This window comes from Onychostruthus taczanowskii, unplaced genomic scaffold (assembly GCF_017590055.1).
Source record: "Onychostruthus taczanowskii isolate IOZ18803 unplaced genomic scaffold, ASM1759005v1 scaffold23, whole genome shotgun sequence".
Lineage (NCBI taxonomy): Eukaryota > Metazoa > Chordata > Aves > Passeriformes > Passeridae > Onychostruthus > Onychostruthus taczanowskii.
In genome coordinates, this window is record NW_024499573.1 from 12,135,406 (window position 1) to 12,150,449 (window position 15,044).

Genomic DNA, 15,044 nt, shown 5'->3' on the forward strand with positions numbered 1-15,044 from the left:
AAATGAGAGCCTGAAGAGGCAGAATTAGAGGTTTTTTTTTAAGACTCAAAGTTGGTAGTTTTAGAGGTATCCAGTGTGCTGCATGAGCTGCAGCTAAAAGTGCTGTGAGCTCACTGCAGCAGTTAGTGTTGAAATTATTGTTACTTTCAACAGTTTATCTAGCAAGATTTAAACAAACTAACAAAAAACCATGCTATAATGGTAGTTATTTAATGTAAATATTGCATGAGATCCATACTTGTTTTGTCTAAAATTTGGCACTTCCCATCTGAACACTTTCAGCATCAAAATTTTTCACATTAACAAGAATCATTGGACCAATTCTCAAAAATCAATGGCTCTTCTAAAGGTGTGGATATGGTTGGTTTTTTGTTTCCATCATTTGCATACATTTGCTAGTTAATACATGTGCTATTACAAACAGGAAGCATTGCATTTTTCTTTGTAGTTAAGATTTACTAAAGGTACACTGTTTGCCAATAACAATTTCATAAGATAGATTAATTAATTTGCTTGATCTTTCATCCTTTCTTCCATCCTTCCTTCAGGAGCTCTATAGCAGAGCAAGCTGCAAATAAATTATCTGCAATATACTTTTGTGGCCGCAGTTCTCTTCACAGAGAGCAGCAGGCACAACATTCCCAGGAAAAATCCTGGGGAAGGCTGTGAGAAAGCTCAGACAAAGAAGAAAAACAATTCTTACCTCTACTTGCTGCTGTTATTTGGCACATGTGGAATGTGTTCCGGAGATTGTTTACCAGTAGGTAGTTTCTTAACTGGGCACTGGTGATGGGTGTCTTGGATTGATTGACCAGTTGGGTCAGAGCTGTGTCATGACTGTCTGAAAGGGTCATGGGTTTTTTTGTTAGTTTAGTATTAGTACAGTGTAGTATAGTGTTTAGTATAATATAGTGTAGCTTAATAAAGCATTTGTTCAGCCTTCTGCAATCATGCAGTCAAAGCTCATTGTTCCCCAGCTGGGGGTTGCCTTGCCACTATATACTTTGACTCAAACAAGATCAAAATGGCACAAAGGAATTGCTTCTCTTTTCACAGAAAGCCAGGTTTCAGCTTACAGGTTCACCTGCATGAAAAGTAAAAGTCAGCTGTAAGATTTATTTTCATGCAGAAAACATTTCAGTTATTGATGTTGAAAGTTAAAATATAAAGAAAAGCAGCTTTTTTTTAAATTTGGCATTCAGATTCTGGAGACCACATTGTTAGTTCCTATTTAAAACAGAAAGTAGTTCAATAAACAATTTAAAAGTTTTTGTCTTGTGAATAATGTGAACAGTCTTTTGTGTGGTGGTTGACTTCAATATCTGTGTCTCAGAAATTTTTTTTTTTTCTGGGAAGTACTGTGTTTTCTGCAGGAAAAATATCAGGGTGCAACCCCAAACATGGCATTGATTTGTCTGACCTATACGTAGCAGCTTGGCTTTTAAAGATGATGTTCACTCCCAAGAGATTAAGAAATGCAAGAACCAGAAATATTAATGCTTTAATAGGGGTCAAAAAATGCATTTGACAGGCAACAAATTTGTTTTGGATGAAAAGAATTAAATTTTTGAGAAACAAAGTGGATGTAATTATACTAGCACATAAAATCTAATAGTTGAAACAAGAAATCATGTAATGGTGATCAAGATTTTCATAATGATCATTACTATTCAGGTATTGATTTCATTAATTATTAGGTATTCTGCTAACCTATTTTCACCATTAAACTCACCAGCTCCTTGAAAAGATACATAGATCTAGAATAAATATCCAAAAGTATGGGGAAGATTGATGGAATTTTACTGTGGAAATAACAAGTGGTTCAGTAAAATCTTATTTATTGGCTAGGAATACTGTATTTACAATCTTGGTAAGATTGATGCAATTTAATTACACAGTTCTTAGTCACAGCTGGTGATAGGACAGTACCTTATTCAAAGTTATTCTTTGCATGTATGTTGTAATGAATTTTAAATTGATCTGTATGCTGAAAATCTGATACCATTTTTTATACTCTCAGATACAGAAGCTGAAAGTGTGATATCCATTTAAATGGAATTCGGTTAAAATGAAGTATTATTCATAAACAGGAAGAATAAACAAATTGTTCATTTGTTGACAGGAGTCTGGCCAGCTGTCATAAAAGAAATAGCCAGGGGAGAAAATAAAGTTGAAATCTGACAGATCTTGAACACGTATCTAATTTCAGAACAGTAAAGAATATTTCAAAATAGGCTAGCTTAGGTACACCTGCATGCTTTATTCAGTCTTTCCTTTATTTTGGGTCATCCTTAATAAATACTGAGTTCCTGGTATCTTGTTATATTCATGGCACAATCTTTAAGATATAATTTTATTTCTAACAGAACTGAAGTTTATTAGGAGATGTTGACAGTGCAAACTACAGCCAAAAAGGCCATTCTTATTGCTACACCTCATTTCATACTGACAAAACAAAAAAATGCAAATTGAAAATTGTTATTAGCATGAACATTCATACAAGTTGGACTACAAACTAGAGTTTGGATTAGGCTGTCATTTCTGACTTCTGCTTCAGTTGTTTCCTGATGTATTAATAGTCTGCATAATAACATAATAATGTGCTTTTAAATGAACAGCATATAGGTGAACTCATTCTATCTAGATAAAGTCAGTTTGCTTGGAGTACTGGGTCTCTTATGTTCTTTCTTGGAAGGAGCAAACTAAAATCAACATGATACCACTCTTTTGGCTGCTGATTTCAAATGGTGTGAATTCATACCTCTGCAAAAACATGAAGCTTCAAAGAAATAGGACTTGTGTTCTAAGAATACACAAGGAAGAAAAAAATTAGCTACGTGTACTTTGCTATTATATTGGCAACATCAAATGCCCACAAGTAAGTGTGTTAGTAAGGGATGCAGTCTGGATTTGCCTTTTCTAACAGAACATGATTTCTCATGAGCTCTTTCATGAAGAATGATATTAAGACCTAGGCAGTAAATTCTGTGATCATCAGGTCTGACAGATTATTCACTTCCAAAGAAATGTTCCTGAGAAGCCGTGGGAGTCAGCTGAAGTCCTAATCGTCCAGGAGCCTGCAGATCAGTGCGTGGAATATTTCTACCATGAACATTAAGCTTTAGGAATTGATTCAAGCCATTCTTTTTCAGCCCAAGATTTTCACTTACTGCTGCAGATGGAGCAAGGGATGAGAGAAGGATGTCAGTCAAGGCTGGTGATCAGATTCAATGTTAAAGGTGATTTCTAGTACTACATAAGTGCCAACAACAGGTGGATGACCCCATGTTACTCCCATTCTCATCTGTCTCTCACTGTGCCTCTAAACTGGAGAGGGAGCAAATTCTCTCAGCTCCCTGGGCAAGGCTCATGTGTGTCCCATCCCTGCCAGCTGTTTCCTACAGAGATGGAGCCTGGGTCTCCAAAGAAAGCTGCACCACTTTCCAGGAAGTTCTTTACACTTGATGCTAGGCTGCTCAACCCCAGCAAATGCTGAAGCACACACCTGGTGCTCAGTTTGAAGCAGCTGAGTTGCTGCAGGTGGTGTTCTCTTCATTGAATGGGCTGGGTCTGTTCCCTTCAGTCAGCATGACCTCTTCTTTCTCTTCTCTTTTGTATGAATTGATGCTGACACTAGACTTTTGTGGAGAGGGTTTGGGTTTGTTTTGTTATTTTAATGGGAGTCTCTCTTGGGTTTTTTGGTGTGGTGCTGTCCAATATGGCATGCACAGTTTAATGCCTCTGGAAGCTGAGAGAGAGGGTGCAGCTATCAAAGTGCTTAGATTGTGTTTCCAAATTCAAGGCAGCATGCTTCCTGAATACTGGGATCAGGAGGCTAAACTAAAAATACAACTACCTCATCTTTTATAAAGGTGCTTTCTCCTTGGAAATTTCTGTGTTGTGACAAAACCTACCCTTTCCACCACCACTGTGAAAAGCAGTAGTGCTAGGCGTTGTCTTATTCTGAAGCTGCAGCATCTATCATCAGATCATAAACAGGTTTTCTCTCACTCAGGAAGGTAATTTGTCAGAGTTCCTATTTCTATTACCTCTTTGCTGAGACTAAAGCTATGCACACCACAGACAGATTAAGCATCTACCTAACCTAGTGAGAGCAAAGAAGACAGAATTGAGTGCAAGATTTGGTTAATTTGTGGTGAACCTCACTTGCAGAGTCAGGCATGTACAGCCACCTGTAGGACTGGGTTATACAGAACTGCTGCCTCCTTAAAGCTTTTTGATTTTGATTGCATATTACTTTCTGGACTTGATCTTGAAGTCTGTAACTCATGCTAATTGAAGCATTTTATTTTGGCTAATAGATCCTTTTGCTGGAAAATTGCTATTCTATGTTCACATTGCAATACTGGAGAGATTGTGTATTCTTGAATGTAAATGAAAATTACTGCTTTTCCTAAATGGGAGTCTATGATTTTGGCTTGTGTAATGCATCATTTTATAGAGCATACTCTTAAGGTCATCTGTTTATTTTATTGGTTTCTTGTAATATCTCACACAATGGTGTGAGATATTACAAGAAACCAATGTGAGATATTACAATGATAATTGTAAGATCTCACACAATGGACAAAAGCAGGAGAAACTGGAGCTGTGCTTACTTTTTGCATTATGTTTGTACCTAGTAGCATAATCACAATCAGTTTAATCAGTTAATGCAATGAGCTCCATGTGGTTGTTCAGGATAATGGAATAGATCACTGAAGGAAGTTGCAACGTAATTTGTTTAACTTTTCTTTTTTGTACCACTGACACACAGGGAGGAGGGGGGGAAGGCTGGCAAACCAAGTGCCTTAACTAAGATAAGAGATTAATGAGTAGAAGTTTGTCTGCCTAATTAAAGTTCTCAAAAGCATGGAGCCTGTTGGCAGTAATTGTTTTGCAGAGCTATATTCACTTTGATAATATTTTTTTCCTATTATTTGCATTTGTGTTTCCGTTTTTCCTACATTCTTAGTTGTAAAATATATATAATATAAAATATAAAATTTTCTCTGCCTAGGTCTCCTAATTTATTCATGCTGTGGTTGCCTGAAGTGAATTGTGACATGGTTCTTTGGTAAATTAATTTGGCTGGTATGCAGAAGATAGTGAATATGTTTCATAGAAAATAGATCTCGCTTTATTTGCCTTCTTGCTTGGTTCTTTTTTCTCTATGTAGATATAATTTCTTTTCTTTCAGTTTTGCCATTAAAAATTTTTTTATTGATATTTTATGACAAAAGTCATACAGAAAACCCCTGATTTGTTTTATCGTAGAGAAAAGCCATTTTTTCTACGTATATATTTGATCTTGGATGTTCAAAAAAGTACCTCCCTTTTCTTTCCCACCCTTCTCCTCCTAAAGCTTGAAAATTAAGTTCTAAGAGTGTAGTGATAAATAGTCTACAAAAAGATTAAAAGTTCTATCACTCTCAGGCCTGTACTCAGCCCCAGTTCAATTTTGTTGTTTTTTTTATTGCAGATGGGGAACCCAAGGGGATTTCACCACTACTCACCCTCGGCCTGTTGTCAAAGTAAAACTCTTTACAGAAAGCACCGGGGTGCTGGCACTTGAAGATAAAGAACTGGGAAGAGTGAGTATTATGTGCAGAGAAGAGAAATATGTGAGAAATGATGGCTAGAAGTGTGAATATTGATAAAATGTGCCATAAAATGGTATAAGGCCTTCGTTACCGGCCTGTTCTGCTGTGGCTCTATCAAACAGTGGTTTTTTTATATAAGGTTGACATTTACCTGTGTTCAAAACGTGGTAGGTTGACTTAATTACCTTTCAGAAACTTACATCAGGCATCCATGGTGGTTCTCTTTGTCTTATTTAAAGCATTAATTTCTACATGACATATCAATGCTTTTAACTATTCAAGTTAGGAGTGAAAGGGAGAAAGATAAGACTTGGCATGTAATAAATGTAGCAAACAATGGGGGTAAGGAAAGGAAGGACTTAAGTGCTGGAAGGATGGAGCAGAATGGGAGAGGAGTGAGGAATAATACGTGAGAGTAAAGTAAGAGCTTGTTCTTGTACTCCATTAGTTTTTCCTCCGTTTTTGTGTTTTCCTTATCTCAGCGGGATAATCTGATATTGGCTCAGTTAGTCAGGGGGCAGTGCTAATAATGCCAAGGTCATGGGTTCGATCACCATATGGGCCACCCACTTAATAGCTGGATTCAATGATCCTTCTGGGTCCCTTCCAACTCAGACTATTCTGCAAATTCTGTAAATTTATCCTTCTTAGGCCAAAGTCAAGAGCTAGAGAGTGCAATGTATCGTAGAAAGAAGAGGTTAGGGTGAATAGAGGCTCTGCAAATCTCCCCCTCTTCTTCTGTTGAAGTTTTCCCCTCTGACATGTAGCCATGGAAGATAGCTCACATTTTAATGCTTAGTTCTACAGTCAGAGTCCTGGCTGTTCCTCATTCAAGCAAGCACAATTTTTTTGAAAGAGCAGGGTGCTTCTGCACTTTGTGTTCTCTGAGCACGGGTGGTTATGCTAAGACATGTTGTCCCATGCATTGTGTCACTTGTCAAGGTCAGGACTTTATCTTCAGGATTATTTCTTGCCTCATCTCATATCCTTCTAAGGGGCTTTCAAGGTCACTTGGTCAAGGTGTAGGTGGGATCTGCATGGGGAAGGTTCCCACAGGGGTAGCACCCTGGCAAGAGCCAGCGAGGCAGTGTGACAGGCACAAAGGTGCCACAGGTATGCAGCCGAGCAAACCAGAGTCACCAATATCTGGATTCAGAACAATAAAAGAGACACTGAAAGGGTGAAATTGTAGGAACTGCATGGTGTTACTAAACACAGAGAAGTTTTGTCTCTGTCCCTCCTTGCACAGTCGTTTCAAAGAAGCAAAAGGGAAGTCAAGTGCCAAGGTGAAGGACAGTGGAGGAGGGACTATGTGGCCATTGTGAACAGTAGCCAGCATACTCATTGCCAAGGAGTCAGAGAAAAAAAGAAGCATCATCGATATAAAGAGGCTAAGTATCACAGGTTTTAGCAAGATCCTCTGTTTCTGCAACCTCAAATAGCCAAAGTTCAGGTACCAGCCTTGGTCTGCTTTCTTACACTGCAGCTTGTCCTTGTTTCAAGGACAGGAAGTTAAAAAGATTTCAAATTTAATTTTAAAGAATAAATACATTTCAAATGTAAAATATTGAATATATCTTTTCTTTTTCCTTTTGTGTCCTGTGGCTCCAGATGATTAGTTTTTAAGTTTTTTACTCTTTCCTCTCCCTGCACACTCCTGGCTGCCTTCTGACATGTCTGTGTTTGTCAGCTGGTCAAAGCAGTTTAAATAAAGTATCTTGGTTGGGAGGGATGACAGGAAAGAGAAAAAAAAAAAGATAATTGAGAGGGGATAGTGACCTCAGTGCCCTGTTGCTGGAGTCTGACCCAGCTTTCCCAGATACAAAGCAAGATCTATAAAAGATGAGATAGGGAAGAGCAATCTTCTGTTTCTGATTCTTACTTTCCTGGTATTTGCTGGGAGAAAGTCTGCTTGCTTTTATCAAATGCTTTGAGATTTGGCAGTTTGTACCAAAATAACCTATTAAAATAGTTTCTTTTTGCTTGTTTTTTTTTTTTCCTGCATTGAAAAAGTAAAATGGCCATCACCTTTTTTCCCCTTGCATGAAAGCTTGTGCTGAGATTGGGAATAGCAAATAGGAGTATCCAAGAGATGCCTGGATACTGCTTTTCTATTTTATAATACACTCCTGACTTACCGAAAATATCCACATATAATTTATGAAAACATCCTTGCCAAAGAATACCTTCTGAGAAAGATAAGTCAGTGAAAGATAAACCTCCCACAATGACACTATGTACTGCACATGGTCCTGAAAAATAACATTAAAAGGGCCTGTTGGATGAGCAGCAGCCTGTTTGGGTGTCTGCTCTTCTGCACTTCCCAGGTCTGGTAAAACCTGTGGTTGCTGACAGGCAACTTCAGCTCATGGTTAGATGCTTAATTCAGGAGAAAAATAAGTCTTCCAACTTACTTCTCTGATTAAACCAAAGTATTTGTGAGACGTGGTTGCTAGCTTCAGGAGAGGTTGGGAGAAGATTTGACAGAATTTTTACCAAATAATTTGCAGTACTATGTACTCTTGTGGTACACCTTTTAGCTTTCAAGCCCTTCTTTTGTTGACGATGTCTTTGTTTTCAGGTCTGAGGGATTTAAATTCAAGTCGTATTTGAAAATATGTAGGATCCCACTGGATAAGCTTAATTTTTATAAAGTTTGGCAACTTTATGCGTGGTCATTACAATGCAGTGGATCAGTCCATCTGATCCAGCTAGGTTTCTTATCGTTGGGAAAGGTCTGAAGATACTTCCTACTGGTATTTTTCCTGTACTTAATAATTCAACTCAAACCTACCCCTCCTGAGGTAGGCTTACTGTGGACATTAATTTTCATCTGTCAAGTACTTTCTTAAAAGTGTGTGTCTTGACCTGATGCCACTTTTCTACATTACTGAAGCTTGCATTTCCAATACCTTGCAGTTATCCTGAAGGTTTTGTTCTGTTTAATCTATAATTAGAAATAGAAGACAGCATCAAGTTACATGATTTGAATTTTGAACTTCCATCACATACCAAAGTGTTTCTTCCACCACCAAGGGGTCAGTTTTTTAGGAACAGAGATTTAGTATGAAATATGGAGTCAGTAAAGGTGTCCCCACTACCATAGAGCAGAAGGTATTTCCATTGAACCCATCAGTGGACGGTGATGTCTCTAACTGATGAACTTAAGATGTAGACCCTGGTATCAGCAGGCCCCTCATTTGCAGAGAAGACACTGCTTATTTGCAGAAGTAATTAGCTCATTGGGGAGCACAGGGGATGCAGGCCAGAGAGGACAGATCATACTTGCAGCTTTTTATACTCCACGTTTGAAAACTCAGGTTGGGGCCTCACAACCTCTGCTGTGGAAGCCACCAGGTCAGCACCAAGTGATAGAAGGGCTGATGTTTGTACTTAACATCTTTTCCCTTCAAAGCATTTAAGACATGATTAACTGAAAGGAAGTAGTACTTGCTATGTCCCTTGTCTGATATGGCTGTCTTCCTCCAAAAATACCAATAAGTCTGGCTGTGAATCCCAAGAGAATATTTTGCTTGCTGCAGGATATTCTTCTGGCTTCCTGCTGACCACTTTCAAACAAAAATAAATCTTAACATCTCTTCTCTTTTCTACACAAACTGGAGAACAGTTGTACAAATTCAGTTTTTCACTGAGATTAAAAACAAAGATGTGTGCTGCACAAAAGGGGAGAGGATGTTATTTGGATTTGAGTTCTGCAGAACATGAGTTTTTGGAGTGGTGTGTGTCTGTTCATGCAGACCTCTACATACAGTGAATTGAACCCCTGACTTTAACTTCTAGACAGGGAAGCAGCTGCGTCTTTGAAGCTAAACTTATTCTGATGTTAAGAACTTTAGTCAAATATCTTTGAAATTTGTGGGACAGATTTTATGTGACTGATACTGATCTGGCCACTTGAATAATGTGTGTATGTGCATACAGAAAGCAAAATTCATGTTTGCATTTGTACCTGGAGCGGCTGAGAAAGTGTGAAGAAGCCTTCAGAGTTTGGTATAACTACTTCTGAAAAAATCAGCCTGGTGATTTCTGAAACACAGGGATCTGACACCACTTTTACTTGTTCAGTACTTTGTGTATAAAGATGTTGAGACCTAGTAAGTAATTCAAAGTGACAGCCCTTGTGCGTGCTCAGCACACATGTGGATACAATGTGAGAGCAGCAGGTGGTGTTTGATCGCTGATACTTTTTAAACATAAGAATATTTCAGCCTTGTTGGTCTGACTATTCAATTAAAAGAGAACTATTGTCTCACAGCCTGCTTGTCTCAGTCAGCTGCAACCAGCAATAATTAGCTGTGCAGCTATGCTTTTTGGGTTTTTTTCCTTTAGTGCTGTTACTCTGTGTTTGATTTAAAATTATAAAATAGCAGTACTGGCTAGGTACCCATATTCACAGGATTGATGGGTTTCTGGATGTCGACTGCACTGAGCACGTTGTTTATCTTCTGTGCCACATTCAAAGAGCCCCTGAGCAGAGACAGTTTCATTCTGTGACTGTTAATTTAAAGCCTGCCATCCTGGGGATTGTGTTTCTCCATCGCGCTTTGAAATTACTGCGGTTTCTCTAGGCCTGAGTTCTTCTGTCTTTCTTTTTTAAGTTCGGAAAATTATAAGAGATTGCTTCTACTCCCACTTTGTCTCTTGCTCCCTAGTTTGCCTGTCAGCACTCTGTGATGTCTGAGTGTTATTGTTTCCATTCTAACAGGGCAGTTCTCAGTAGCTTCTTTGAGAGTGCCTCTCATTGAAATCCTTGAGATTCTTTGCATTCAGGCCTTGTCTCTCTTAAATGTCAGGGAGAGGCTCTTTGGGAAGGACTCAAAGACTACTTTCATCAATTGCTAAGGCCTGTTAGGGTTAGTGTTCAGGCAGCACCATCAACAGAGATTGATTATATGTAATATAATGTATAGTATATAGTATAAATGGTGAAGTCTTCCCAGTTCTTTTTCATCAGCAGTATTCTAGATAGCTCTCTCACCATATGTCTATTCAATTTCTCTGTTGTTTTTTGTTTCTTTTTAACCACCTGTTACCCAAAGCCTTGTCTTGGGATTTCAGACATAATGCAATCATAGCCAAAAAGCAAGAGATCACTCAATAGGTAAGATGATGGAGCTTGCATAGAAAACTCCTAAGCTCCCTCGGGGATCAAGCTCTTATTAATCCATTCTTTAGGGGTTCCCAAGGTGATAACTTTTGTAAGGGAATTACTCTCAAGAGAGACATCTCCTTTCCCCTTTCTACCTCCAATTTTAAGTCTCTTCTTTAGCTTCTTTTTCTTCATCCTCCTGGCAGCAGGGTGTCATGACTTAATGCTCAGGGAAAGTGAGTGCAGTGCTGTGCTTGGCAGGCTGCTGCTGGGGCCTTTGACAGAGCTTCTTGTCACACTGACAGCAGCTTCTGGCTTTCTGACATTAGCCAGTCTTTGGGAAAGGGGTTGACAACACAGAAAGGCTCCAGACTTTCAAGTTAGAGCAGAAGGTACCTTGAGAAGAGTCAGTAGACATTTCTTTCAAAACCAGATGTCCCATAAGTGAGGCTGGGGCCAGAGTTCACTAGCAACATAACATTAAAGGGTTTCTCTAGTCAATTATTTAATATCCCAAACCAGCTTCAATAATTTTTTTTCTACAACTATTTTCAAATCACTGAAACAGCATATTTAATTTGGAGATTTTTCTATGATATTTGTTCAGAGGATGACCAGCAGCATAAATTTGCATGCGCCTAATGATCATGAGTACTTCCTTCATAACTTAAATTTTGCCTATCCTCTCTGTTTGCACTGGCATCTTTTCAAATCACTGCATTTTAAAACATGAAAGAAAATGCTTTTATTGTATTAATTAGTCCTGTTGCATGATGAAAGCTTCAACAAATGCAGTTGATGGATTGTGTGATCTTATGTGTCCAGCACTGTTTTTCATAGCTTTAAATAATCACAAATTGAGGTAGAAATGTCTCTCATAGAGTATGAGAGTTAGAAAGCTTGGTTTCTCTAGTTCATTGTGGAATTTGTTGCATGACTAGGAGTGTGTTGTTTATTCTAAAGAGACATCACAAAGCTATTATGATTAAGACCACGTAATGTATTTCAGTTCTCAACTGTTTGTAACTTAGCCAGACCTTAAGATATGAGGTTAAAATTTTTCATCCTATGTATGGAAGAAGATAAAAAAAAAAAGCTCTTGTGATCAGCAGAAAAAAAAACAGCATTTGTAGCACCATTTGTATTCTGAAAGACCGCATCAGGCATAACAACTTTTGTCTCAGAAAATTTTCTAGCTTTTCTGTTGGAGACTATAGAGTTTGAGGAAAGGATAGGAGGCTGGATGCCAGAAGCAGGAGCAGCTCCCTGGGGTATTAGGGCACAGGGCAGGATTGGGAGACACCAGGGCAGCCCCATGCATCAGTAGCATCCCTGAGGATGGGGCTAGGCTGAGGTTTGGTTTGGTTTCTGAAGATGACCCAGGATGCATTATGAAGAGGAGACTGTGGATAGAGGCTGCATCTTTCTTTTTTTTACAGTTCTGTCTGTACTGAAGGCGAGATAATGATTTTCTGTAATAGCATGCTAAACATCACCTGCCTCTTCAGCCAGGCATTAAGATGCAGATTTTCTTCACTTTGATCTCTTTTGCTTGTAACAGTGAGCTGAAACTCAGCATAGTCGTCTCAGAATTACCATGATTACCCAGGTCTGGTGCCCAGACTCTAAGATCTCAAAATTTGTCTTAGATCATCCCTACTTGAAAAATCTTTCTCATCAAATACTTGGGTCAAAAGTGTGGGTAACTCCATCACTTGGGTTTGGCTGTTGAATATCATGGGGTTTGGTGGAAGTAGGGGACTGGAGGAGCATCCAGAGTGTGAGGACATAAGTTGGCTGACAGGCAGCCATAGGTGTCAGGTGGGGGAAAATGTAGAGAATATCTTGACTCTTGATTTTTTTCGAGATTTGCCTCTTTGCCTCTTGTCTTCATGAGTCCCTTTTGAAGGCTGCATATTTTTTTTTGACAACAGGACAACTGCAGCCAGGAATGGTTAGCTTGAGAGCTTTATCTCAACATGGGAGTACCAGTAGGAGATACTTCAGTACAGTGCTTTTGACTCTGAATCTTTTGTTCAGTTATCTTCTATAAGAAAGCAAGAACGCCCCCAGCTTTTTTTGTTCAAGCTTTTAGAGTACTTTGGACAACTCAACCTTTCTTTCATAACTTTAAAAGAAGATATGATCAATAGGCCAAAAATAGAATTAATAGTTGCTTGTCTGGATTGACTGTTTGGCACAGGTGTGCTTAAATTAACTTCTTCTATTGTGATTCAGCTGGGGACCTAAATAAATAATGAAATCACAAAAATGGTGATTAATTTAGTTGTCAAGTGATATTAGCTTCAAAATCTTTCTGCCTGTCAACTTTTAAGGTAAAGAAACATTTTCAGTCATTCACAACTAAGAAACAATATTTTGAGAATATCACTTGGCACAAATGCCTACAAGTGATGATCTATAATATTTAAGATTTTTGTGTTTATTTTTTATCCAGATGAGGAGGGTCATAAAATGAACTTGACACTTTTTCAGTTACAGTGTGATCTGAGGAAATATAATGCTAGATATAATTGGAACACGTGGTCAAGTATTTTTAATGATTATGAGATTATTAAATTTACTGAATTATCTCAACCCACGCTGTTCTGATACTATTAATTTGCCTTAAATGAGTTGAAGCAATGCAATGCATAGCAGCTATGTTTGCTATGTAGCTTTCTAGTCATTAATAGTTCATTATACTTTTTAATGTTGATTACCTGTTAGTGTAATTATGGTAAACACTTTCCTGTACTAAAAACTCATAATGCTCTGTGCTGCTGCTGAATAACCTACCATGGTGATATCCACAGGTATATGAACAATAAAATAAATCAAAATAAAATAAAATAAACTTCAGAAATACATGATGTAATACAGAAATACATGATTCAATAGCAATTCTATTAAATTTATAGAAGTTTTAGACACAGTGAGGATATCTTCTAGGTGATTCTTATAACTGCCAGAGAAGACATTTGAGTTGATACCATTTCATTTTTTAAAGTAGATTATGAAACAACCAGAAGATTTAAATCTTTAAGGAAATCTGAGACAGAATAACCTTAGGAAGTTTCTCCATGGACAGTGGCAATGACCTTACACTGCAGTGTTTCGTGGTGGAGAGAATGCTTTTAATAGAAATTTCAGCAATTTTTTACTTTTCTTCTCAAGGAGAAGTTGCCAAGTGTTTTGGTTTCAGTGATTTTGTGTGAGCTTGCAGTTTGTGCCACCTGATGCTGTGGTACACAGTAGCTATCAATGCCCTTAAGGGCAATATTAGTATGAAGGTTATTGCAAAGATAATTAATGCTTGTCAAATGCTTTGTGTGTGTTTTCGTAACAAAAAGTGCGATTACAAAGTTCTTTCAAACTCTCGTTGTTTAAAGCTGGAAGGCATGACAAAATGTAATACAAACCCAGCACAGTGCATATTCAAATAGTCTGACAGATACTTATTCTTTGTGAGAACTTTGAAATTGAAGCTCCGTAATACTCCTTATAAAATTCAGAAAAGGAATTGTCACTACCACAGGTATAAATTCATTATACACTTGTCTACTTTTATTTTCGTCAGCATTCTGAAAACTCAGGAAGTTGACAGGAGAAAGATGTCACTTGAGATGCATGAGCTGTAATAAGCTGTTACAGGACAACAGGCGCTACAGACTGTAGAAAAGGAAAAATTCTTAACATCACCTACAGTCCTGTGTGAATGCCTAGTGATTAGATGCAAGGAATGTATAATAATTCTGCTTATATAACCTTGCAGTTAAAGGGATAAATAAACTAAAAATAGTTTCCCTCTTTGTACATCAGAACGCAAAGGTTGCCATGCTCATAATGTTTTTAAATATTATTTAAGGAATGCCTTTTACTCAGAATGAAAACCAGAAAGAAGGAATAAGCTCTGTTATAAGTAGTGGTTTCCGTGCATTTGCAAAAAGAAAAAAAAGTAACCTGGTTTGCTAAAATCAGAATTCTTCTGCTATTGGTTTAAAAGATACTGAATGTACTCAATAGATCTGACAGGTTAATTCTTCCACTGGTTTTACAAAGGTTGCATATTTGATTAGGAGTAATGCATCATATTTCTCTGCTTGACTGCAGCTCCTGATATTAACAGAATGTGCTTCTGCAAAATACTGAGATGAGAAACTGAAGGCCTTCCACTTACACCATCTTTCAGATGATTAGATCTGAATGACACTTGTAATATTTTTGACTTCATAACATCTGTTACATTTATACTTGCTTGGACAGTTTTGCTCAAATCCTTAACCTTTGTAGTAACACAGAGGACAATATATTGTGTTTTATATATATGA

At 37.8% G+C, this 15,044-nt stretch overlaps 1 protein-coding gene across 3 annotated transcripts in view; it reads left to right on the forward strand.

The window, feature by feature from the left end:
* CADPS2 (calcium dependent secretion activator 2) overlaps positions 1 to 15,044 on the forward strand; it is a 280,371-nt gene that overhangs the window by 130,820 nt on the left and 134,507 nt on the right. For all 3 annotated transcript variants that reach the window (XM_041405503.1, XM_041405505.1, XM_041405506.1), the window contains exon 7: positions 5,483 to 5,594. In XM_041405503.1, the coding sequence (XP_041261437.1) occupies positions 5,483 to 5,594 (112 nt within the window). The remainder of the gene's footprint in view (positions 1 to 5,482; positions 5,595 to 15,044) is intronic.